At 29.1% G+C, this 26,940-nt stretch overlaps 2 protein-coding genes across 18 annotated transcripts in view; one reads left to right on the top strand and one right to left on the bottom strand.

Moving 5' to 3' along the window:
* The window catches only part of LOC107455568 (protein Gawky), a 57,566-nt gene extending 48,217 nt beyond the window's left edge, over positions 1–9,349 (bottom strand). For 4 of the 16 annotated variants that reach the window (XM_087163124.1, XM_087163128.1, XM_087163138.1 and 1 more), the window contains exon 1: positions 9,115–9,286. The gene's annotated coding sequence lies outside the window, so the exon portion shown is untranslated. Of the gene's footprint in view, positions 1–4,578; positions 4,601–9,093 lie in introns of those variants that run through there. The other 12 variants (XM_087163131.1, XM_087163135.1, XM_087163144.1 and 9 more) reach the window with 7 other exon arrangements.
* Positions 9,350–9,767: 418 nt separating this feature from the next.
* The window catches only part of LOC107455569 (queuosine-tRNA galactosyltransferase), a 29,275-nt gene continuing 12,102 nt past the window's right edge, over positions 9,768–26,940 (top strand). For both annotated transcript variants that reach the window (XM_087163149.1, XM_021146287.4), the window contains exons 1-7: positions 9,768–9,914; positions 13,697–13,813; positions 15,449–15,545; positions 18,063–18,127; positions 20,538–20,603; positions 21,456–21,551; positions 22,645–22,740. In XM_087163149.1, the coding sequence (XP_087019275.1) occupies positions 9,891–9,914; positions 13,697–13,813; positions 15,449–15,545; positions 18,063–18,127; positions 20,538–20,603; positions 21,456–21,551; positions 22,645–22,740 (561 nt within the window). In that variant the 5' untranslated portion in view covers positions 9,768–9,890. The remainder of the gene's footprint in view (positions 9,915–13,696; positions 13,814–15,448; positions 15,546–18,062; positions 18,128–20,537; positions 20,604–21,455; positions 21,552–22,644; positions 22,741–26,940) is intronic.

The raw sequence follows: 26,940 nt of genomic DNA, 5'->3' as shown, positions 1-26,940 counted from the left end.
TGTTATGAATGTGTTTCAGAATCTATATAAATAAACACATTTAAATACTAGAAAACCAAAATTGTAAGTTTTCTTTTCTTTTTTTCTTCTTCTTTTTTTTTTTTTTTTTTTTTTTTGAATTTTCATTTCCTGTTTTCTCAGTGCAAATTCTATAACTACTAAATGTATTGAAATAAAATTTAGCAAATGATTAGTATATATATATAAATCTACAGAGAAGACCTAAAATATAAAAAGATTTTAAAATACTACTAGTAATAATAATTTGAATCATTGAAAAATAATAGAAAGATCGTATAAGATTTTGACATAAACTTGTAAGCATCTTAATTTAAAAACAAATGATATTTTCCCCAGAAAAATTAGCTTTACTTTAGAGAACAAATAATTTACTTTCAAATAAATATATATATTTAAGTAGGCTCCATTTTTAAAATGAAAAATATTGTTAAGGGACCATTTTTAAAATAAACTATTTTGTGAAGAACCCTAACTTCTCCTAAAATAAATCTTGTGAATATCGATATTTGGAACAAATTTCCATAGAATCCTCAGTTCGTCAAACATCCTACATATAAAAGGTATTATGATTAGCTTCCTGAACAAGGAGGCCAAAAGAGGATATAAATTTAGTTCTCTAATGAGATTGTATAAAATCAATAAAAAATTTTGTAAGAGAAAACGCAAATTAAAAATTTTTTTAACGAAAGGACAGTAGAATGCCTTTGGCGCTAGAGGGGGGGGGGGGTCAAGAACAAGGGTAGATTTAGAATTTTCTGACAGTTAAGGGTAAATAAGGAAAATTAAAAAATAATTTTATCAGTATTATCAGCTTGTCACAGGGCTAAAAGTAGGACGGAAAAAAAAACTAGCCGTAAAAAACCATTTCACTTACAGCAGTTCCTCTCGAGGAGTAAAATAAACCTTTACTATCCGAAATTATAAACAATTCATCACTATTTTCTCGATATAAATACCTCTATGTGTTATAACTAGAAAAACTATTTTAGCAGTCATGGATATTTTAATCTTTCTAAAAACAGGATTTAATAAAATGATTTACACGCCTTGACGCTTATAAAGTTTCAGACCTGCCCAGTGGACTCCATCACATTTTAATCTTGAGTATATACTTATTAAATTTTAAAACTTTTAGTTTTTCTTTATGAATAAAACAAATTTAACCAAAATAAATAATGACCACCTTATTCGCGAGCACGCAAAAAGTTCAATTATCATTTGCATTCAATTATCTTTTTAAAAAATCAATTATTCATTTATCTGTACCAATTCAGTGCATGTTTTTAGAGCCTCCTCAAATATTTCGCGGAAGGTAAAATTTTTTCAATAATGAATGTAATGTAAACGACGGCATAATTGAACAAACTAAATTGAATATTTTTTGTATTCACGGGGAATTAATAAAAAAATTAAAATATTTATTTTTTCCCTTCAAAAGTATCAACAAAATTCCAATTTTGGGCGATAAAAGAGCCAAATGGCGACACAGAATTGAGAAGAAAAAAAAAGTAAAGATAGGAGAAGTGTTGCTCAAAACTGTTGTTGATCGGGTAGGTGCTCTGGTAGGCAGTGCGCATTGACGTTAAACGTCACGTGATACAGAGGTAACCAGCGAGAGGAAGACGACCGAACCGACCTTCTTTACTCGTTCGCTATGGCTGGGGAGGATGTATTCTAAAGCGAATCGACTTTCCCAGAGTTCGTTCAATATGCTCCTCCCTCCCCCTTCTCCCTAATTGACAATACGAGAAGGCGGGGGTTCGATATCGACACTTTTTTGATCAGGGCGCATCTCGTAACCTGTCAACACTATTATCAACGGAGAGACGCCATGTTATTTAAACAATGTGCACAACTAATAACACTTTAAAAAATAACTCAAACTAAATGGGAAAATAAGAAACCATATTATGGCAAACATTTTTAACCCCCCTCCCAGAAGAGCTTTAAATAATAAGGCAGAAAATGCGATTTTACTTTTATGAAACTCAGAAGAAAGTTAACTTATAAAAATATTTTGCACTTAATTATTTTTCGCCATTCCATGAAATAATAAATTTAAATACTTTTAAAGTGCGTTTTCGCACAGAGAGGTTAGTCCTGAAATAAGACTCAAATATATTTATTTACCAGAGAAATGTCTAAAAGGTTACTTAAATCAAACTTCCGACCTTTTAAGAGTTGAATAATTTCAAAAAGTAAATTTTTCAAGGAATAAACGTGAAGTATTAGATGCTAATCTGTTAAAAAAAAAAAAAATTTGAAAATGGTTGCCCTTTTTACATTAAACCTTAATTTAAAAACATAACCTTATGAAAATTCCTTGCTTTTATTCAATACCATTCATAAATTAAAACATCGAGAAAACTAAAATTTTCATCTTCACTCACTACAACACTAGCTTTATGTCCACACTTAAAATTACCATATTTAAGTCCACTATTTTTTATTTTAGATTTCTACAATTTTTATTTAGGCATAAAAAAAAAATCACTATAAGTTTAAAAATGATGAAATATGTTGATAAATCACGATATTTTAAAAATTATTTTGCTTTAAAAAAAGGTGAGTTAACACATGTCCTAATTATAAATATTTCATTTTGTTAGAATTAATTCTAGGAATTCACACTAAACATACATACTGCTTGAGTCAATTAAGTTATATTTTAAATATTAAAATTAGAAAGAAGAAAAAAATATATTATTTCTAAGAAAACAATTCTCTAAACCTATCAAAAGCTTTTTTGCACAAAAGTTACAGTTTTTAAAATTCAGGCAATAGCATTCAACGAACTTCAAAAAGAAATAATAAAAAGTAAAAAAAATAAGGAAATAACAAGAATACTATTATTAAACGGGGAGCTGACAATGAAGAAATAAATAACTAATAAAAATTTGTGAATTTTATAAGTAGTAATAAACATGAAAACTATGATGTAATTTCAGTATTTATTCAGTTGCGTGCCTGAAACGAACACTTAGTTACTGATGAGGAATTAGAAGGAGCAAATAAAAAATTAATATCTCAAATTAAATAAGTTTAATTTTTTAAAAAAAATCATTTGAACGCACGGTAATACATAGATAAAATATACATACTGCCTGATTTGTTTTCTTTTCATTCGGTTTTTTTAGTGATCCTCACACTATTGCATGGACATATTTTGCTTTGGCTATATTAATACAATATTAGAAAGCCCTCTTCTCTGAGGATATAATTGTGATATTTTAAGTTACGAAATCAGACACAGAAACGCATTTTCTCTGAATAAACATACCTTATTTGTCCCGACGTATTTGGATTTCTGACCCCCGAAACATAAGGGGAAAACGCAATCTGGTAAAGATTGTCCTAAAAATTTGGTCAGGAAAAAGGTCAAAAGCTTGGACATCTTAATGTTAATTGTAATGTTAAGCATATTTCACCATATCTCGAAATCTTTTTAAGCGAATTGAAACATTTTTGTGCACCATTATAAAATTCATTTAATCAAACATAATTCCATGCAAAATATAACTTTTAGTAAATATTCATTATTTTTATTTAACAATTGTCTAAACATTTGTGAATTGTAAGGTATACAACATTTTTCATCATGCTAAAGAATGAAAATTTTAATGGCAAAATACAAAATTTGAGCGAAATCGGTTGAATAGTTTCTGAGAAACCGAATTTTGAAAAAGTCGTATTTATGAAATCCAATTTCTCAGGAACTATTAGACGATTTTGTGCAAATTTTGTATATTGCCATTTAAAATTGCTTTTTTTAAAGTGATGTAAAAAATTGTATACTATGCAATTCAAAATTTTTTTCTATTATTATTTAAAAAAAATTATAACAAATATTTAGTAAAAGGTATATTTTACACGGAGTTATCTTTAGATAAACAAATTTTTAAATGTGCCCAAAATTTTCGATTCGCCTGAATAGTTTTTGAGATATGATGAAATACGCACTAAGTAAAATTAACATTAAGGGGTCCAAACTTTAGACCGTTAATAGTTTGGTCAGGAGAGCTGACCAAACTATTGGAACCATATTTCCTAGATTGCGCCTACCCCTATATTCCGATGAGTGCGGGTCAGAAATCCGCTCCCGTCGGGGAAAAAAAGGTATGTTTATTCAGAGAAAGAACGTTTTTGTGTCTGATTTCGTAACTTAAAATATCGTCTACACTAATTAATTAACATATCTGAGGTCACCCCCTGGAACCAGTAAGATTGAGTCTTAGAACGTGAAGATCCGATCATTAGATCAAAAGTTACTAAGGAAGGTCCGTTTTTTATTTTGCACGCTTAACTGTATTTTTTCCAAAATCTACAAAAATAACAGATAACATGCCAGCAATTTTTTTTTCTTTTTTGGAATTACAACTATATATTTGCGAGATTAAGTTTTACATTTAAAGTGAAAATGTAATGTATTAAAATAATTTTTTAATACATAAAATTTTCAAAAAAAACTTTTTCTTGCAACCCCTGTTTTGTGACTAACTGTAAGTAAAAATAAAAGGTTTGATATCCCCTTAGACAAAAAACTGTTAAGTTACTTACATCACTTGAAAGTGAAAACGCTTTACTTTAAAAAGAGAGCATTGCGTCGGAAATGGCAAGTTCAGAGAATTTGCTACATAACATCAGTTTTTGTAAATGGCTCCAGACAGAATATGGAGCACTTCATGTGGAAGAAATCACAAGATAAAATCTATTATCATTGTTCACAATGCACTGATAAAACATTCATCAAATCTAAGAACATTATCAAAATAGAAGGTCATAAGAAACTGATTAAAAAAAAGGATTTAAAATCTCTTTAGGAAAATTTCAAGGGATATAGTGTATGATGTTTTGTGTACAAGATGTTACACTCCATAGATGAAAAATATATAAGCTGTAACAGCATAGGGCAAAATTAGAAAATTTTGTTGCAGGAAATTTGTAGCATTCTTAACAATAGCCACTTATGTTAAATGATAAAAAAAATTATATCAATAAAGTGAAGTACTTCTTACGATATATTTCTGAAAACATTTCTATAACAAAATATTTTAAGAAACAAGCGTGAAATAAAATAATTTTCAGAATATTAAGTATAATAGTTTATTAAAAAATAATAAAATTAACATGGGATACATTTTTGATTTTAAAAAAAGAGGTGGTGAAATGGCAACCATTAATTTTGTCTTGTATATAATAAACTCAACTGATGAAATATAGGGTTGTTCTAGTAGCACCCTTATGTGGTAAGTAATGTAAGAGAAGTCGTGGAGGCTCAGGGGATAGAGCACTCGCCTACCAATAAGGAGAACCAGGTTTGAATCCCAGCGATGACAGGCAGATTTCAATTCTGCACCCGGCTTGCACTGACCACGGTGCTGACATAAGATATCCTCAGTGGCAGCAAATCATGGGCCAGAGTCCCCTTGCCATCAGGCTAACCGAGGGAGGTTTTCGCGGTTTTACACTCCATGTAACGTAAATGGAGTTAACACTGGTAATCGTAAATCCGAAAATTCGGCCGGCTGTTAGACAACGAGACGACAAGCAACAACAGGCAATGAGATAATCTTTAATCATTCAACTTCAATAGGTTACATTGAAGTAAATTTTCAAAAATATATATATTCAATGCCTGATATTTTCAATCAAATATTACAGACTTATATTTTGTTTTATGTGACTAAAACGTTTAAGATAATTGATAGCAGATTAAATTGCATCAAGATTATATATTTTTTCCGAATATATAAATTGCAAATGTTTCTGTTAGCATGTATGAGCCTAAGAGCAGAGAAAGATCACTGATTTTTAAGACCGAAAAGCATTATATTCAGGATATAAATGTTTTAATGGTCATGAACGAAACGAGAGCCTATAATTTCAACATTTATTAGTCAATAATTTCATATAACATAATTTAATTTTTTACCATACTTATTTCATATATTTTAGAAACTGCTACTGAATTTTGCTCTCTAATAAAAGGACAAGATGAGCAGTCGCCACGTGATGACTAAAAAAATTAAGTTGCCACCAAAAAAAATGACTATCATTTGCTACCTTATTTCAATTTGACACCCTGAGACAAGGTGGCTCAGGGGATAAAAAGTTTGCCTTCCAATGAAGTAAACCAGGCTCGAATCCCAGCGATGGCTGGTCGATACGAATTCCTCACCTGGCTCACATCGACCACAGCGCTGTCGTAAAATAACCTCAATGGTAGATGGATCATGGGTTAGAGTCCCCTTGATGTTAGGCTAACCGTGGGTACCGAGTTAACCAAGATTCTCCTCTCTATGTAATGCAAATGCGGGTTAGTACCATAAAAATAATGGCACATTTCTTTCAATACCTTGATCCAGGTGTTCTTTTAACTTCTGGATTGGGTTCAGAATTACAAGGTAACAGAGTTGCACAGTAGTTGTTGTGAACCCAAAAATTGGGTCATATGTTCAACAACAGTTAAAATTTGACACCCCTTTTTCCCATTGACATCATGCAACTACATTTCTGCTTTCTCACACCGTTCGTGAGCGCTTGATTTTGCACTCCGGTGAAGAGCGGCGTTTTCAATTTCAGATGGCAAAACTTGCCCTTGCGTTTCCTGCTGACGTCTCTTAATGCTTGAATTTGCATTCCAATGTTTGACGTCACATGATCAATCTTTACTTTTTTGAGTGGTTTGCGAGTGATTATGTATTGGCTTTTACCCGATGCACTCTGCAATTAAGTATACTGATGACACCAAAAAGCGTAACTGAAAAAAGGTTGAGTGATGCTTTGAGAACATTTCTGTTGTGCTAAATAATTCATTTACGCATCATGTCTTCAAAAAAGGTAATGAAGATGTTTCTTAAGTTTTAAGCAGAAGAATAACATATTTTAACACATCTTAATAAATCGGGCAATCAATTATTGATGGCTCTTTCAGCCATTTTTAAGTGGTTTCACAGCCAATAGCTTTAATACTATGTTATTAGAACATGTGAATTCCAAAATTAAATCCCTTTTCATTAGCGACGATTCAGTTGTAAATTAAAGTCACATTTACATTTTGGCTTTAAGATTGATTAACAATCAACTTAGCTACATCATAAAATGAAAATTTGACTAATTGCCTGATATTACTCCCTTCGTCCCTAATTAGTTGCTACATTTAGGTCGAAGCAGTTACATTTCAAGAAGGTGGAGTCGTGAATAACTTTTGTTATTATTTAGCGATTTTTCGTTTCTTCTCATTAGGAGATGACTTTTACTCCAAAAATTAAATAAGTGAATGGATAACGTTAAAGCCTCAGAGAAGCTTCGAGGTTTTTCTGTTAAAATTGATTTACATATCTATACTAAAAGGTCAAGAAAGCTTAAATTTCATTCTCTTGAAACTTTTTTCATCTTTCATCCCTGCATTATTCAATAAATTATTCATTTTTATAAAAATTAGTAAAACTAATATATAATCAAATATAATACAATATATATAATACAATAAAAAAGTATCCTTTTTGTATGATAAACTACATAAAATTTGTTTTAATAACTAGCTATTAATAGTAATTTAATTAAACCCTTGAATTGATTGATTAAAATAAATTTTTAACTCGTTAAAACAAACATTTATATTATTTATAAATTATAATGAGTTCACAAATAAGTGAACTAATTATACATTAACATTAGTTCACTAATATTGGAAATATGCATTATACATATATACAAGAGTGCAGAAAATTCTCAGAGCCTAATATTCCCTATGAACAAAATTCCTTTCTGAATTAAAATTTTAGCTTTAAAAGTTTATTTAACAAAAAAATTAATTTGATTTTACACAATTTGTGAATAAGTGAGCATATGTGTTATAATAGAAATCAAAATATATTGAAATAGTAATAATTTATTAAATTAAATTTAATTAAATTAAATTTGTGTTTTATAACTTTGGAAAGATTAGTGAAAAATTTTCTAATTATTTCACTTTATAATCCTAAATAAGAACTTGCAATACTTGAAAAAGAATAAATATCTTTCATACGTGCAAATCATAAAGATTGTTATTATTAAACATCATTATGGCATTTGTAGCTTTGACTTGAAATAATTATTAAATTTTGATAGAATTAAATGTTTTATAAAATTCAGTTCTGAAATTGTGCACATTATTTTTAACTTATGTTTAAATTTAGTTGGAAATTCTTCATTAACAATAAAAATGACTTTTTTCAGCTTACTTTAGTTTTACAGCTTAGTTTTTTTATTATTATTATATGATTTTGAGAAAACTAATATTTCCAGGAAAAAACATTAATTTAACAGTTCAATTTTCTTACTTAAAAAAAAAATTTAAATATTCAGATGACATTAAATTAAACCTATTTTTTTATTATTATATGATTTTGAACAAAATTAATATTTCTATGAAAAAACATTAATATATCAGTCCAATTTTCTGACTTAAAAAAAAAATATTTAAATATTCAGATGACATTAAAATAAACCAATTTTCAAAATTATTGGTTATTGTACAACTTATTAGAAGAGTAGCCAAAGGCAACTAACTTTGGCGTAAGCTTATCGCTCAAATTTTGTCGCCAAATATGGCACCACACCAATATTATTAAGCCGAATCTACACCGCAAAATTATATCAAATAAAACTGTGAAGGTGGTTATTTAATATGTTTAAGAGTGTGCTGAAAACTGATGAATATTCGAAATTTTTTTTTATTTTATTGTAAAATCTGCTAAAAGTAACGAAGTTGGTAAATATAATTTCTATAGGTAACTTGGCATTACTTAATTACTTTATACTGCCAAATACATAATAATCCACACATTAAGTAAAAATTATAATCACATTGATTACTTTACAAAATGTCAAAAACGAATACTATTAACAGAAGGTTTTTAAAAAAAATTATCTAGCACAGATTTTACAGCACGGTGAATATGCAAGCAATCGATCTAACCTAAGCGATCCACAATGGCCGCAAAAGCTAGTATTTATATCAACCACAATTAGGGAATGAATATTCATCAATTTTAAGACATATTCCTTAAAAGAATTAAATATTACCTGATATGTATTAAAACTTACAAAAATTCGGTATTAGCTTGGTTGATCGTTCGTTAACAGTATGTAAAATACATTTAATTTAGAAGCACCACATACAAGTGTAACACGCAGGCACAATCCCACAATTCTCTTCTTGTGTCGCTCTCTTGCTATTCCTCCGCACCACTTGTCCTGTGATGTGGTTTGTTTGTTTGTTTCTTGGATTTATCGCTTCTGTTGACATTCTATTTACTACGTTTCCTCCCCACTGTGATTTTTATTTTTTTAAATATTTATGAAACTTATTTGTGTTATTATGATTAATAAAATTTATATTTTATCCAAAAATAAGAGAAATTAAAAGTTCGGTTTTAATTAATGAAAACATTTGCATACCTTTTAACAAACAAATGTCGCACAGTAAAAGCAAAGCGTTTTTATCAGTTAGTTATCATGTATTGCCATGAAATAAGAGAGTTAAATAAATAATAAACTTTCATTTCAACATGATGTTTTATCAGGAAAAGAGAGTTGTTTCGATTAAAATTTTTAAAGTGATAATGTTTAGACTCTGAAACACTATAATAATAAATAAAGAATAGTATACAATCTCTCGTTTAGATGGGAAGCATTTTAATATTTTAGAAATTGTAGCAAGTTATATCTAAGCATTTGGTTTCTTATTATCGCTAATTAAATGAAAAGGCATGCTGCTGATTTTTGTGCAGTGTATTTAAAGGGGGTTGATTAAAATACATATTTCATAAAAGTTGTTACTTAGTGGAAAATTCTGACTTATCAAAATTTCTTCCTTCGCTATGACGCAGAAAAACATTGAAGTGGTGATTATTATTTTCTGAATATTATTGAAAATTATTAAACTTGTTTTGCATATTGGGTAAGCTGAATAAAATTGTAGTCAAAAATTTGACTGGAGGTTTTTAAGTTTTTTTTTTTTATTTATTTACTTGCCAACAGTTCAGTTAATTATTTTTACTCGATTCAATTTTTATTACTTTTCAGAAAATATTGATACAGTTTTCTTATTTTTGATGCACTTGACAGCTTCTATTCTATTGCAGGTCCTTTCCAAATTGTAATAATACTTAATGTTAATTATCAATTTTAAACTGTTTGAACCCTTGTCTTCTGGGTCACAATTACTTGTTCTATCAAAAACTGTCTAGTCATTGTCATGTCCGAAATTCTTTTCTTATTTTTGATGCACTTGACAGCTTCTATTCTATTGCAGGTCCTTTCCAAATTGTAATAATACTTAATGTTAATTATCAATTTTAAACTGTTTGAACCCTTGTCTTCTGGGTCACAATTACTTGTTCTATCAAAAACTGTCTAGTCATTGTCATGTCCGAAACTTCTGGCTTCTCTGCTCTTTTGAGCAAACTTAATAGTTGAAGCCATACCTTCATATTTATTTGCCATTTTATCGAATTCTTACTAATTACGATATAAATACTCTTAATATGCTCATTTGTTTCCAAGTTCTTCCATTGAGTAGGGATATATCTATATCGGTTCTTACAATCGCAATGAGCTTAAGGAATTTAGAAATTACAATTTATTTATTTATTTAAAAAAATGTATAGAGATTCACCTGATATTGCTTGCAAGTTTTCTTCAATATAGTCCCTGTGATGTTTTTTTTTTTATTTTTCCTTTTCTTTTTTTTAGTTTCTAGCAGGCCACTGCCCAGAAGGCGGTCAAAACTTGGCAATTTTTTTACTGCATGTACTGTACCCATGAAATGCATGGAAAGATAAATAATCTACTGTATAAAGAACGAATTCTTTAGATGTTGGAGGAACTATTAACTGGAACTCACTGTATAGTTGTTTGCTGTACTTGGATTTACTTTTATTTAGTTGACCACTGTATGCTTCTCCAAAAAACCTGGTGTAATAAATTGTTTTTTTTTTGGGGGGGGGGAGGTGAAGTTGAAAAATTAGGGATATTTCCACATTGTGATCTTCAGCACCAAATGGATTGTAAACCTACATACAGTGAATTCGCGATAACTCGATTCTGATAGGACTGACGAAAAACTTCGACATATCGGAAGTTCGACTTACCGTTAGCTTCGGTTTTGGACTTTCGAAATACTGTCGGATTATTTAATTAATGCTTATTAATTACAAATCTTCTAATTGCTTACAATATTTAAGATCATTTTTCTGACCAGTCATTTACGATAAGACTGTTTGAAGCACTTTATGATACCCTGGTCCATCGGCTGCAACTTTGCTGTTGTGTTTGGCTGGAGAAACTGCAAGTTTACTGCTTTCAAATTAGGTAGATCACTATGTGCTGTGCATTTATCGATAAAGAGTATCACTTTTCTTTTTTTTGCGAAGAATTTCCGATCCAATTTTCTTACGTAGTCTTCAAATAAAACTAATGTCATCCAGAACTTTTTGTTAGACTTGTAATCCAAAGGATACGTTTTTACATTCTTGAAACATCGGGGATTTTGGTATTTTCCGATAACAAGTAAGGGCAATTTCTCTGTCCCAGACGCATTTCCTCCAACTAGGACAGTCAAACGTTCCTTGCTCATTTTACCCCCCCCCCCCCGAGCAGTTTTCATCTATAAACATCATAGTCTTATTTGGAAGACATTTAAAAAGTAAACCCATTTCATCAACATTCAAAACATCATTTTAACTGTATCCTTTAAGTAAATTTGGTAACGTTTCATTTAACCACTGTTCACATACTTCAAGAGGGACAGCCTTAGCTTCTCCATGAAGAGTGCGAAAGACATTGTGTGTGTGTTGCAAAGGAAGGGGCAAGATATCAGCTCCTAGGTTTTTTTTCTTTCTTTATAAGATCCAAAAAAAATCGAGTTAAAGGGAGTAAAATTCGAGTAATCGAGAATAATTAACAATAAATTGAAGATGAAAGGGTCGGGACCTCATAAAAAAATCGAGTTATAGTAATATTCGAGTTATCGTACTTCAAGTTATAGCGAATTGACTGTATTTTGTAAATCTACATATAGGAAAAAATATAATTAATTTCTGGTAAGGAAAAGCTAAAGTTTATCTGGATTTAAAACAAAAAATTTCAAGGTTTGTAGTAGGTTTAAAAAAATTAGGTTACTAGGTTCAAAAAATTTAAGAAAATTAGGAATTTTAAGACCAGATGGGGAAGGTTTTTGCATTAGTATCAGTGCAAAAGCTTGGCAACTGCCAGGCAGTAACATGTTAAAGAAAAAGGATCATAGAAATGGACCCACTTGTAGCCATCACAGGCAAACATTTTTTATTTTGAACATTTACTAGTTGTACAAAAACTTTTGATGCTTTGACACTAGCAATTTGTCCGAAAAGGTATCAATGTAGAAATATACACAGCAGGTAAAATATATGTGTATGTAGGGCTTATAAAATATGATCACCATTGGTGACTAATAAATTTTGTGTGGTGCCTATATTCTATCTTTTATGTGTCGCCACGGGGTCAACAAAATACTATAGGTGGCTCTAATTGAATAAAATGTATGTTCCAAGGTCAATTAGCTTAATTTCAGCTTAAAAAAAATTAGTGTGATTAATTGAGTGTAATTACGGTCCCCCTAATTTTCTTTTAAAAAATTACATGTATAACACTAAAAAAATTTCAAGTCAAAAATTTTTGATTTGTACAAAATGTAATAAACATACTTTTATAAATTATGGATAGTTTTATTAAAGATATCAGGGGTCTGTCTAGGTTTTTCTGAGAGGTACCTATTTTGTAAAAATTTAAACATAATTTGTGAAAAATTAAAAATTATATTAAAAAATCAACACAAAAATATGGATTTATCGTTTCTTAAGGGATACAAAAATGAAATTTTAAGAAAAAGTATTTTGTGAAGCTACCGTTTTTCCAAAAATTGAATTTGTGTAACTACCGTTTTTCCTAAAGTTGAATTTGTGAAGGTACCGCTAAACGGTAGTAAATTTGACCTGGACAGACCCCTGGATATTAAATAGTTTTTCATCCTTTTGGCAAAAACTATTGTTTTGTAATTACTCTCCCTACCTGAAATGCACTTAAAGGGGTTACCTATATAATAACTTTCTTCTTATGTTATAAAATGTCAATTTCTAGAAGACAAAAAATGGAAAAAAATCTGTCACTTGAATGTTTGCAGTTCTTTCTCTACTTACATCAAATTCAATTGCAATAGATTTTTAAGTTTCTTCTTAAAATTATTTTTACGATGTCTTAATTTTTTTTACTATATATTTAAACTACTTATAGCTCCAAACTTATACTACTTATAATCGTCAAAGGCATTTTATAACCTGCAAAATGCTTTATTAAAATATGTTGAGGTCTGCCAGTGGGTAGCTACGAGTTTACCCTTCGAGTTGTTCCTGTTTTGAGAATTATTATTTTTAATTTCTCGTTGTTTGCTCCTCAGAATTTGCTAAAACTTGCCATGGATATCCCTGTGGAAACCTTTTTTTTTGGATGAATCTTTGAACTATACTTATTTTATATATAAATGGTTAAAAAAGTCAAAATGTTGAAAGATTTAAATTTTTAACATTTTTGGGGCATTCTGTACAATATTTTAACTGATGTAATTAAAAACATACTTATTTTCTTTCAGTCTATTATCATACCTGTATACAATGCAGATCAGTGGCTTGAAGATTGTTTTAACTCTATTTTGATTCAAGACTTTTTGAAAAATGTTGAAATATCTGTTTTTAATGATGGAAGCTGTGTAAGCATTCTGTATTAGTTTATTCTTTTTGCATAATTTTTTTAAATGTATTTATGAAACCATGTTCTTCATTTATTTTGTGCATTGTTTATTTTGTTTTGTACATTTCTAGTAAAGTATAAAGTGCACCATTCTTTATTGTATAAGGTTGGGCAAGATTTTTACATAACATACAATTTTATCGTCTTAATTTTGACAAAGATACTTTCTTGAAAATATTTTTAAATAAAATTGTAATAGAAAAGTAATCATAAATATGATTTATAACATAAAAATATTTAAGGAGTTTGGAAGAATATTTTGAAAAAAAAATTGGTAATAGTCATAAATGTATGTTATTCTGCGAAGAAAGGGTATGGACTTTAGCTATTATCATTAGATGTTTTTTTTAACAATGTGTTTCTATGACAACAGTTACTATGAATAATTCTTGAAGTACCTAATTAATTAATCAGCTAATTAGTGAGTGAGTTTAATTAGCTCATTGATGCATCATTTTGAAATAAATAAGTTTAAATATCTATATTTTGAGGCTTTATCAACAACCTCAATTTTTTTCAATTATTAATTTATTATTATTATTTTAAATATATGTATTTGCATTAGGTATAAAATAGTTTCTAATTTGTTCAACTATTTAAACAAAATCTGTCAAATAGTTTTTGAGTTTTTAAACTTTAAATGAGTTGTATATTAAAAATTCTATTTCTCGGGAGCTATTAATTTTGTTCATTTTTTGTATTTGGCCTTGTAAAATTATTGGCTTTGAAATGGTGTAAGAAAAAATTTACCTAACCATTCAAAATTTTCTTGACTGTTATTAAATAAAATGATAAAAAATAATGCTTAATGTTATAAGTTATCTTTGGATAAATAGATTTTATAATTGTGTATAAAAATGTTTTGATTCACTTAAAAAATTTTCAAGGTATAATAAAATACACAAAAAGTAAAATTAAAAATAAAGGGTCCAAACTTTTGAACTTAACTATTGAGTCCCTATTTTTTAGATTGCAGCTATCCCTTATTATTTTGTGGGCTCGAATTCCAAATCTCTAAGGGGGGGGGGAGAATATATACAGCTAAACCTCAAAGAAAGACCACGTTTATGTAGCGACCACCTCCATTTAGGACCACTTTTGGGAGGCATTGAAATTTTTTCATAGATTTTATGTTGAAGAAAACTTTTAATAGAGACCATCAAAACCTCACCCAGCAACCACTAAATTAAAAAAAAAAAAAAAAAAAAAATTGCAGCTACCACACTTGCAATAAACTCATTGTATTTAACTTCAACAAAAAAATTCCCACCACCTACTCAGTGCCGTAGGTGAATATAGCTGAAGAGTGTAAACGAAGCACAAATAACGCTTAAAAAACAGGCAAACTACACTATATATATATTTAAGAATCTTCCACAATAAATGATTCTTGTCTTTTCTTAGGTTATATTTTTGCTTCATTTACATTCAGCTTTATTCCTATTTCAATGCTAATCAAAATGTAAAATTTCCATGTAAGTCAAAGTGTTAATATTATTTTTATCTTCATAACTTAGTTTCTTAAGAATGATACATTATTTTCTATTCTTATGCAAATGTATTTTTTCATTAAGAGGTAATTTTTCATTTTTAGGATAAATCTGGGGATATTTTGAATGCATGGTCTTCCAAGTTTCAAAAGCAAGGTTTTCAGTTCATATTATCATCACATGAAGAAAACCCAAAAGGAGGTATTATCAGAGTAGTTGGATATTAATTCTTGAAAAAACTCTTTGCATGAATTCAGTGATACTGTTATTCAAATATTTTTTATATTTTTATTTATCTATCGTACTGTCTGAGGTATTAGAATATGTAACATATATTACTGTCGAACAAGGCATTTTATTATTATTTCTTAGCATGTCTTTTAAATAAATTCAGGTTTGCAAATTCTTTATGCAATTTTTAAAATGCCCTGTGATATTGTATTTTAATAAGATTTGAAAATAGTAATTTATTCTGGGTGTGATAACTCTGACTAACTAATGTGCAAAAGCAGGAAAAATTTATGCAATGGCACAGATAAAAGGTGGATAAGTATAACATATTTTCTCTTAGCTCTGTCTTTTTTTTAAAGGAAAGGAAATGTAAAATTTTTAGAAATTGAAGCGAAAATTTTTCTTTTCTCCAAGATCTAAATCCTAGTAACAATAATTTGTTTTAAATTACTGTCTATGTTGTATCTTTTTCTACAATAATAGGAATTAAAAAAAAAAATTCTATATCTAAATCTTAAATAACAACAATTTGTTTTAAATTACTGCCTATGTTGTATCATTTTCTACAATAATAGACTTCAAAAAAAAAAAAGCATACCAAAATTTTACGCTATCCTCGGATGTACACTAAATCCAGCAAAATTCAATGAAAAGGAAAAATCTTTTCATTAGATAGGCCATGTAAAATTTTACTGCATGAACAATTGAGGAGTTAAAGCATCTCCTACAAATAACACATTATAAGTGATTAAACAGTTAAAAATCCATAAAATAATTATTAAATTAACAATAAATGAATATAAGTGATCTTTAAATCAGAAATGTTGCATTTCAATAATTTTCATAATAACTTTCTCATAATAAGTCAGTCTTTCAGATGAATTCATGGAACTGGAAAAACATTTTGAAGCAAGTGATGGGGTACTTGAACTTTGACAAACGTAATCACGTTTTGGGTGTAACATCAATCTCCTAAAAAGGATTCTTTGAAAACCAGTGTCATATACTACACGTGTGTTGCTTTAAAATTAAATGGGGCAAATGTGTATCGACATGACCAGAGCCGGATTATACCTTTCATAGGCCCTAGGCATAGCCGTTTTTGGGCCCTCCACTCCTCCCCTCTTTTCAAAATATATGCTAAAATTTTCTTGCATATTTTTTTTTTTTTACATTTTTATTAATATGGATTTTTATTTACGAATTTGTTTATTGAACTTTATCTGCAATACCAACATACTGCCAATATTGCAGTTGATATCGATAATACCATTATGATTAGTTCGATCGATAACTATGTAAACACTTCACGTTAACAATACAACAACACACCAGCAAAGAAAACAGTGAAATTGATAGTGAGATTAATTACAAGAAATATTTATACAGTAGAGAACCAATTATCTGGGATGCTCGGGACCATCGCTATCCCGGATGTCTGAATTTCCCAGTTTTCTGGATCGACCAAAAAGTGTCGTTAATCGATGTTTTATGGAACCCGAATTACAAGGAAATTACACAAAAATTTGTCAGAATCTGTGATTAAACTAAAAGCGCAAAATTTGGTGAAACTTTACTCATCCGATTTAGAGAAAAACTTTGTAGATGAATTTTTACTATTTTCAAATTTATATGAAAATAAATCTGCACAAGAAATGTTGAAGGCTCAAATTAAAGATAAACTTGTGAATACTTTTCCTAACGCTCACATTGCTTTAAGAATATATTTGTCAATTCTTGGATCAAATGCAGAAGGAGAAAAATCTTTCTCCAGTTTAAAATTGATAAAAAATTATTTGCGTTCAACAATGAATCAAGATCGTTTGGCATCGCTCGCACTTATGTCTATTGAATACGACATTTTGCGTAGTTTGGAATTCGACAGCATAATACAAGATTTCGTTGGATCCAAAAATCGCAAAAAAGTAATATATTAGATCATAAGATTCTGCGAAATAATTTATTACCGAAAAATATTATATTTTTATTTGTATCTTCATAATTTTGTGCAAAATACACTTGTTGTTTTTAAAGCTAAATTAATTTTGTCAACAAATTTTTTTCTCCCAAGTTTTTCGTAGGCCCCTGAATTTCGTAGGCCCTAGGCACGTGCCTAGTGTGCCTATAGGTTAATCCGGCCCTGGACATGACCATTAGAGTTTAGTTAAGTTTCCCTGCACCGCCACCGAAGCCAGAACTATGGCTGAGGAAAGACTCTGGATACATGAGGGGAAAAAAGGTAAAAAACTATTATGAATCTCAGAGGCTTTTCCCAAAAACTTCATATTTCAATATATTTTGTCAACAAATGTGTGGTGAGAAAACTTTATCATAAATTTTTAATAATATAAATTTTTATAGAACATTATTATTCAAAATTAAAGTTAAATACTTAAAAATTTTGCTCTTTTTCGTTAAATATTTCTTGAATCAGTTTTTTTGCTGTATTTTGCTCAAAATATGAAACTTCATAATTTCTTTTTACAGTTGGCTTTGCAAAAAATCAAGCTGTGATTCAAAGCTCTGGGACCTACCTATGCTTTTTAGATGCTGTAAGTTGAATTTTTTCCCCCTGTTGCTAAACTATAATTAGCAATAAACTATAATTACCTTTGAAAATGAATTTAAACTTAATAAATTATCATTGAAAATAATAGAGTGGGCTGAAAACTTTATTATTTTTTTTCTGGTGCCAAAGCATGATAAAATTGTTTATGGTTCATAAAAAAAAAATTTAGAAATCTTAAGTTATTGAGTTGAAGTTCTTAATTATTTCTTTTTTGAATATCTTGAAAATTATTTGTGAATTAATGAATAAACTCAGATTGAAGAACCGAACAATTTTCTGCATTTATTGTAAATTCTTAATGAATTTATGTGAACGTAAATTTTTAAATTACAATTTAAATTGTTTAACTTATATATTACAAAATACTGAAAATTGTTTTACGGGAAGTTTACTGTGGAAATCCCAGGGAAATTTATTTTGTTTGGAAAGTGGACACCCTGACAGTTTACTTATACGACTTGTAAAGAAATAATCCCTTAACCTGTTTTACAAAAGAGATAAATTTTTATCTTGGGAGATGAAATTAATCTTAATTATGATTTGGTTAATTATGATAATCAGAACTTCTAACATTAAGAAGAAAGATGTAGATAAAGCAAAAAGATAAGGAGTTCCTGAAATAATCTTTCTACTGTATATATTAAAATCTATTGATGGTGTCGCAGTTTTCCATTGTTTACCCTGCATTTTTATTGGTCGGAAAATAATATTGTAGGATTCAGTTTTTTCTCATTGTTTCATATTAACATGTAACAAACCTTGTTTTTTCCTCATTCTATATTGTTTTGGTTTTCATCAGCATAAAATTAATAAAAGTCATGAAGGTATAGTTTTTCTCTAAATATTTTTGTATTCCTAATTTAAAGTTATTTTCCTGTACAGCAATTATTACGCTTTTAATTCAAGAGTTTAAAACTAAGAGAACTGTTTTATTATTATTATGTGACTCTGCACTACATTTAAAGATAAAGTTGCTTAGAAAAATAGCCTAATCTTATTAACCATTTTACAATTATTATTTTTTTTTGTGCAAATAACATTAATGTACTGTTATAAATTACAGTTAAAGAGATCTGTTAGGTGATTTGGAACTTAGCGATCAGCTTCATGCACAATGAGATGCGTGCAAAAATAATATTTAATATATCTGCCCATTAGGTAAGCGAAAATATAAAATTACGGTTGTGAATTCATCAAGTTTGTTTAAATTATGTAATGTTATAACAATATAAATGTTATTTTAAAAAATGATTACTTAAAAAAATTACTTCTGTTCACCCATAGATCTAAATATTTATAATATTAATGTATGTGTTAATAAGAAAAAAGATTGGCATTTACATCAATAGGAAATCTGGCAACAGATCAGCACTGCTAATTTAACTTTCACGTATGAAGCCCGTGCTCCTTATTATTTTTATATATATTACGATCTTCGTTCCATTTTTTATTTCTTTTGTAGTATACTCAATAAACCATTAGTTTAACTTTGAAATGTTATGTTCAGTTATTATTTGAATAACTCAATAATTTCTACATACTACATTCGAATAATGCTGTTATTCGAATTTGTAATTAGGCATCGAAAATTATTGTAAATATCGTAATATAAAGCGTTTTCATTTTATAAAATTCCATAGTATTTATTTCGAATCTTTTACGAGTGGATGTGGTGGCACAAGGGTAAGCAAATAAAATTCTTTTTAGTATACATATATGTTAAGTGAATGATTTTAACTTTAGTAGAAAAGCTGTTTTCTACCAAGAAACAACAATTATTATGAAGCATTCATCGGGTTTGGTGAGCAGCAGCAAACTGGGGGCTAGGCCCCCTAGTATAATAGAAAGATTGATGTGTAGTAGATGCTCTTGAATGATATAGATCTATGAACCCGCTGTGAAAAGTTTTAACCGAATTTCCTATTGATTAAAGTTTTCAGTTAGTCCCATCAGACTTGATATATCACAAAATTGATTGTACAGTGATACCTGTGAAAGTTTGTGGTGCCTTGCTTTAGTTTTCAACTTTTAAGACTTATAGTATCATGTGGTAAATACCAACTTATAAAACTTTGCCTTGAAGTTTTCTGTCTGTCCTATTGAATTTGAGTTATCACAAAATTGATAGTACAGTGATACCTGTACATTAGTGGTCAACTTAAGTTTAGTTTCTTCAGCATATAGAGAAGCGACAATTTATTTTTATTTGAATGCTTAAAGCAATCAGTGACAAAAATATTTTTTTTTTCGCATTTACTTCTCTTTTTTTTTCTCTTTAAAATTTGAAATTCAGCTTCAACAATTAGGAACACATCAACAATTAATTTTAATTTAAATGTCAAAAACAAATAATGTCATTAACAAGTTTTTTTTCTTCATTTTGGTCCATATAGGATGATGTAATGCACCCTACTCGAATCATGAAGCAATATGAAGCATGTTTTTCGAAAACTGATACAGTATGTGATTTTTTTTATCATAACCATTTACTTGATTGTTTTTCATCAATATAATATAAAAAGATAAAATAATTTTACTATTGAGTTTAAGTAACAATTTGTTGTCTTTTTATAATTTGAATTATAATAAATTTTATTGGAAAAATTTGCTCGACTCTAACTGAAGCTACTTAAAAGTAGGTGTTCTAGGTTAAAAGAAGAAACAAAATTATTGATCATCAGGAAAATTATTTAGTAATTATTCAGGAAATTTTTTTTTTAATATTTATTACTAGTTTGCTGATAAAATAATACTCTAATGAGTGTTGAATTACTTAATTCAAATTTAATTTATCACATTTAAACATTTTTGTTTAGTTTTGCCTATTTTTGGTAGAACTATTCAAAAAGTACATAAATTTCAAGAAAGCAAATTTAATTTAGCTTATTTGAAAATTTAATTGAAAAGATGTGCAAGTAAATTCTATAGTTTTATTCATAGTTATGTTTATATTTGTATTACATTCTTAATTCTAGAACAATCTCTATAAAATCTTCTTTCTCACTAACAATTTTACACTATTTAAATATTTTATTAATTTTTCAACTATTTTGTTACATTATAAAATGTATTTATAAATAAAACATGTAACTCTAATTATAGATGAAAAATAATATCAAGAAATTCTTTCAATATTCATCTAGTAATGGTACTAATATTTTTGTAAGATTCTGTGACATTTTGAATCGAATCGAAATTCTAGTTGAGCTCTTAAAAAGAAGTTCAGAATTAAACATTTCAACCTCAGCATCTTTGAAAATTTTGTATCGGAAAGTGTTTATGTGAAGTTAAAATTCTGTTTTGCCTCCTAGATAGTTGGTTGTCAATTTCATAGAGACCCTACAGATTCAACGCCGAGGTATACGAGATGGGCCAACATTCTAAAAGCTGAACAACTTTATCTGCAGGTTAACTTATGTTTTGTTTCTTCTGCTACTGTGCTTATTTAATTTTTATTTTTTAAGAAGCATAATTATTTTTAAACTATTAAATTCCTAACAACAGAAACTAGCTTATGTAAAGTACTTCCTAGATTTCTTCTTATAAATTCCTACAAATTACATATTGATAGTGATAGTTTTGTCTATCATTAATATTCTCTTCTGACTTTTTTTTTTCTTCGTGTTATTATTTTTGTCAAAAGTAATTTAGAGTGCAACGAATGATTGTTTATTGCAGTAAAAGTTTAATTAAAAATATTACATGGTGCGTAGCAGTTTTTAAGGGTGCTTATGTTCAGTTTTCGTTTTTTAAAAGCCTTTAAAGGGCTTTTTTATTGGGTGTTTTGTATTTAATTTTCCCTTTTCGAAAATCAGATTTTTTTTTACCATGTCAATTTCCACCACATATTATGCAAAAGCATGGTTTTTACTCTGTTCTGTTCAATGCTTTTACAATTCATTCAAACGTAATGCATTTTGGTGTACCATTAGTCCGTAGCATATGAAAGAGCCAATCATTTTACATGTTTAATGAAATATTTGCGAATCCGCACGTGCATCTACTGAGCTTGATTTGGTGAGATTCTTGTACTCTCATGTGCAACTCTACTGCATATCGCAAGAAGTTCTCTCTCCACCCTATGAAATCAAACCGATAAATCTCTCGATCTGTGGTGGCTAATATGATCAAGAAAAGAGTTCTTTGTCAGAAACCAGTTATTACATCATGATCATGTAAAATCTTTGAAAATTGTTTTTTGTTGTAAGATTTGAGTACGCACCCTGCATTAGATGGAATTGTCAGGAAAAAATTGTGATACAAATAACGAAATTCTTAAAAATATTGTATATTTCCTACTGTAATACATATTTCATACCCAAAAAGACCTTATAAGACCCTGTTGGCAAAAAACTAAACTTTTTTTTAACCTTTGAGTATCAATTTCTTCTTGTCTAAATAATACCTACTGTGACTTAGGTTGTGTTTGGTTCATGCAGCTATTGATTTTAACTTTGATTTTTAATATTTAATTATATTTTATTGCCTATAAAATTTCAGATTTATACTGCTTTTGGTCCAACTGTTGTTATGCCAACATGGTTCTGTCATCGACAAGTATTTCAACAAGTTGGTGGCTTTGATGAAAATGGAAAAGTATTTCTTTTTTCTTTGTTTTTTTTTAAATGTAAATTACAGTTATAAAACCTTTTTTAAAACAGAGCCATAGGAAAGAAAATATTTAGCTATGAATTCAATTTTTTATATATTGATAGCAACATATTCATTTTTTTATATAAAAATTACGTCAATTTGAATTAATATAGGCTATATTTTGAGCTGTATGTAAAACAAGTGATATAAAAAAATTTAAGGCCAATTCCTAATCTGGTCCACAAAGAAAATTTTTATTTTAGTTCCTTTTTATTAAATAATTGCAATTTTCTCTCCTATATAAAACTAAAATTAATTAATTAAATTTGATTAATGAATTAATCTTTGAAAAACTGTATTAACATCAAGTGAACTGTGTGTTTTCATTACAAATTTAAAAAATGTATTTGAACTTGCGTGGATGAATAAAAAGTATTTTATTAAAGATGGAAAATTTGAACACAATGTATAAATATATATGGGTCATTCTCACGAAAACTGTCATTTTTTAGTTCATAAAATCCCAAAAAAGTAAAGTGAATAAAAAGCTCTGAAACTTTCTATATTAATAGAAATATGTAATGGCATTATAAAGAAAGTATATATCCTATAAATTATACTTAATATTTAATTAATTTTTTAAATAATTAATTTATAATTAATTAATTTATAATAATTAATTAATTTAATAAATAAATTAATTAATTTAATAAATAAATTTATTAATTTAATAAATTAATTTATAAATTTTTTAATTTATTTTTCAAATTAATTAATAAGTAAATTAATTATTTTCACTATTTAAAAAGTGAGGGAATGACACTAATAGTGAGGGAATGATATTTTATTTTAATACATGCTTTTATCTAAGTTACATCTACCTAAAGTTTGAAAATGATAACATACTAAGTATATCTAATATATATTATAATTTAGTCTTATATATTTAATAGTTTTTACAGGTTTGGGAAATAAAATTGGCTTTCACGATTGAACAAAAAAAAAATTTATAATCTTGAATCATTCCCTCACTTCAGCGTCATTCCCTCACTTTATACACTAGTGAGGGAATGACGAATTCAATAAAATTTAAAAATAACAGTTAGACCTAATTAATTTCTGAAGTCAATCACATACAATTATATTCATACAAGAAAGCAACATATAATTATCCACTTTCTCGATGAAGTTGTATTTTATTTTACTCTAAAAAATGACATGAGGGAATGACAAATGTAAAAAATTTTACCTGGTTTGATTCATTCAAATTTATTGCACAGCAAAGCTTCTTTAAGTTGAAGATGGAAACTTACTGCAATTTTGTTCTATGATGCCAGTTGTTAACTTCTGAAGTTTTTATTAAAATATTTTTATTCTAAGAGGATTGCAGGTGATAAGAACATTGTTGTGAGGGAATGACGCGAAACACTGGGGACAAAGTTTAAAATAGTGCTGTGTTAATATTTTTATCAGAAATTAAATTTAAAATTGATTTTCTGAATTCTATATTTCAGTATTCTGAAATAAAAAACACGAATTTGTAAAAAAAAATGTTTTATTTCAGAAACAATTTTTTTCTTTTTTCAAATCAGCAGTGGGGACAAGTGAGGGAATGACATATTGGTATATTTTAATTACCTAAAATAAATAAAAATTGATAATTTTATTTTTATTCTTTTGTTAGCTTGCATTCTGAAGGACACTTTCCCTGAATTTTTTTTTTCGTAAGCTGTAAAACAAACATAAAATATACTGGGGACATGAAAATGACTGTTTTTGTGAGAATGACCCATATATATATATGGAGAATGTGAACTAATAGTAGGAATTGGAAGGCGTGTGGTATCAGACAACTATAAGAGGTGATGTAGACCACACATGATATCATACACTGGTTATCATAAATTAAGGAAAATTCACAAAAATCGCGATAACTCAAGAAATTACACATGGAATTTTATGAAACTTACCCACAATATACAACACATAGTAAGGTATTAAACAACATAAAAAGAAATTATCAGACATTAATAGTAGTATAGAAATTAGCACATGTATAAAATAAACAAATTGGAAGTATCGGTTTGCAATAGAAAAAGTACCTTTAATATGGAATATGATTGCCTCTAGAAGCAATACAGCACAAACAGCGATGTGTGATGCTTTCAATTATGCGGTCTATCAGTTCAATAGGAAGTGAGAGCCATTGCTCTTGTAAAGCAGTTGCAAGCGTGGCAAGGGTCTGAGGGGGCGGATTGATGGCAGATACACGCCTCCCTAGAGCATCCCAAACGTGCTCGATAGGATTCAAGTCCGGGGATCGAGCTGGCCACTCCATGCGAGTAATTGTTTCCTGTTGAAGATAATCATCAACAATGCGAGCTCTGTGTGGTCTTGCATTATCGTCCTGTAACAGGAAGCAATCACCAATTGCCCCGGCATATGGGCGCACATAAGCATCAAGGATGTTGTCTCGATAAGCCTGAGCATTCACGGTTCCCCTTGGAAAGACATGGAGGTATGTGCGCCCTCCTAAGGATATGCCTCCCCAAACACAGACACTGCCTCTTCCGTATGCATCTCTTTCACGGATGTTTGATGGATGATAACGGGTCCCAGGTTCTCTCCATATCAAATAACGTCTACTGTCACTTTCTAGACTAAACCTGGACTCATCCGTAAAGAGAACAGGCCTCCATTGATCTGACGTCCAGTGGACATGTTGTCGGGCCCACTGCAAACGGTCTCTCCTATGGCGTGATGTGAGCGGCACGCAAATGGCTGGTCGTCTCGCATACAGACCACCTTCGTGGAGCCTTCTGCGCACAGTTGACGTTGACACCAACCTTCCGGTGGCTGCAGCAAGAGAGGATCTAAGATGTGTTGGAGTAGCGGTTCTATTCCTGCGTGCACTTAATGTCAAATATCGGTCATCGGCACTGGTCGTAACAGTTGGCCGTCCTTGACTGAACCTCCTAGATGCCGAATCTGTGGTTTGAAATTGCCTCCAAAGTCTATGAACCACAGATGGACTCACATTTAGCCATCTGGCCACTTCTGATTGACTCTGCCCTGCCTCTAGTCTCCCGATGGCTCTCCATCGTAGTTCTTCAGGCAAATGATGCCTAGAGGTCATTATTACGAATTGGCTATCTCAGATTTTCAATGTCGCAATCACAGTAAAATTTGTGTGCTTTCTCTCAAACTTGGACTTTTATGCTCCAGGCAGATGACGTAAGCCGAGTGCAGCGCCACTAATTTGCATATTGCAATTTTACTCAGCTACTCTTAGTGGACTACATATGCAAATTTTGCACGGTTTGGCTTACTTTTGAAAGAGTTATCGCTATTTTTGTGATTTTTCCTTAATTTATGATAACCAGTGTATAATGTTCTTTTTTTAATTTATCTGACTCAGCGAATATGAAATAATTAAATATTTAAATGTGCACAATAAACTATTTTTTTGTTCAAATAGAGCTGTTTATTAGAAATTATCACTGATATTATTTTTAAGATATGTGTAAAACTGAATCGGTTATAGTGAAATTTAAAACAATGAGTAACGCTTAACTAATCAGAAAATTCCATTTATTTTTCCGCTCATCCCTATTTAATTAATGAATTAATATTTAATAAACTGTATTAATATCAAGTGTCAGCCACTGCAAGTTCAAAAAAATGTATTTGCACTTGCGTGGATGAATAAAAAGTATTTTATTAACGATTAAAAATTTGAACTAGATATATAAATATATATATAGGGAGAGTGTGAGCTAATTGGAGAAATTGAATAAAGCAAAACAAGGGAAATAAATCACCTTATTAACTGAATTTTCATGATCTCTTAATATCATCTTTCATACTGTGCACAATATTTTGAATCTATGGTGTTTGGTTTCAACAGCTTCCTCTGCGGTAAAATTGACGGTACTAATTTTTTATAACTCATAAATTGCTCACAGCTCTGAGTTTTGAAATAAGCAACTACATTTGTTTCTACATTACATTAAAGCAACTTGCTACATTACTACTACTAATTAAGCAACTACAACTTGCTTTAATTAATAAGAATTTCTTTAACTTAAAAGTTCTTCTAAATTAAAAGATTTCTGTATTTTGACACCTATAATTAGTTTTTCTACATTTCAGGATTTTTATGTTATAAATGCATTGTTTGTTTGTTTTCTGTTTAAAGTTTGT

The sequence above is a fragment of the Parasteatoda tepidariorum genome, chromosome 5 (genome assembly GCF_982258835.1).
Source record: "Parasteatoda tepidariorum strain Cologne lab strain chromosome 5, Ptep-v5.0, whole genome shotgun sequence".
Taxonomy (NCBI): Eukaryota; Metazoa; Arthropoda; class Arachnida; order Araneae; family Theridiidae; genus Parasteatoda; species Parasteatoda tepidariorum.
Note: the sequence above shows the minus strand (reverse complement) of the source record. Positions and strands in the feature narration are given on the sequence as shown.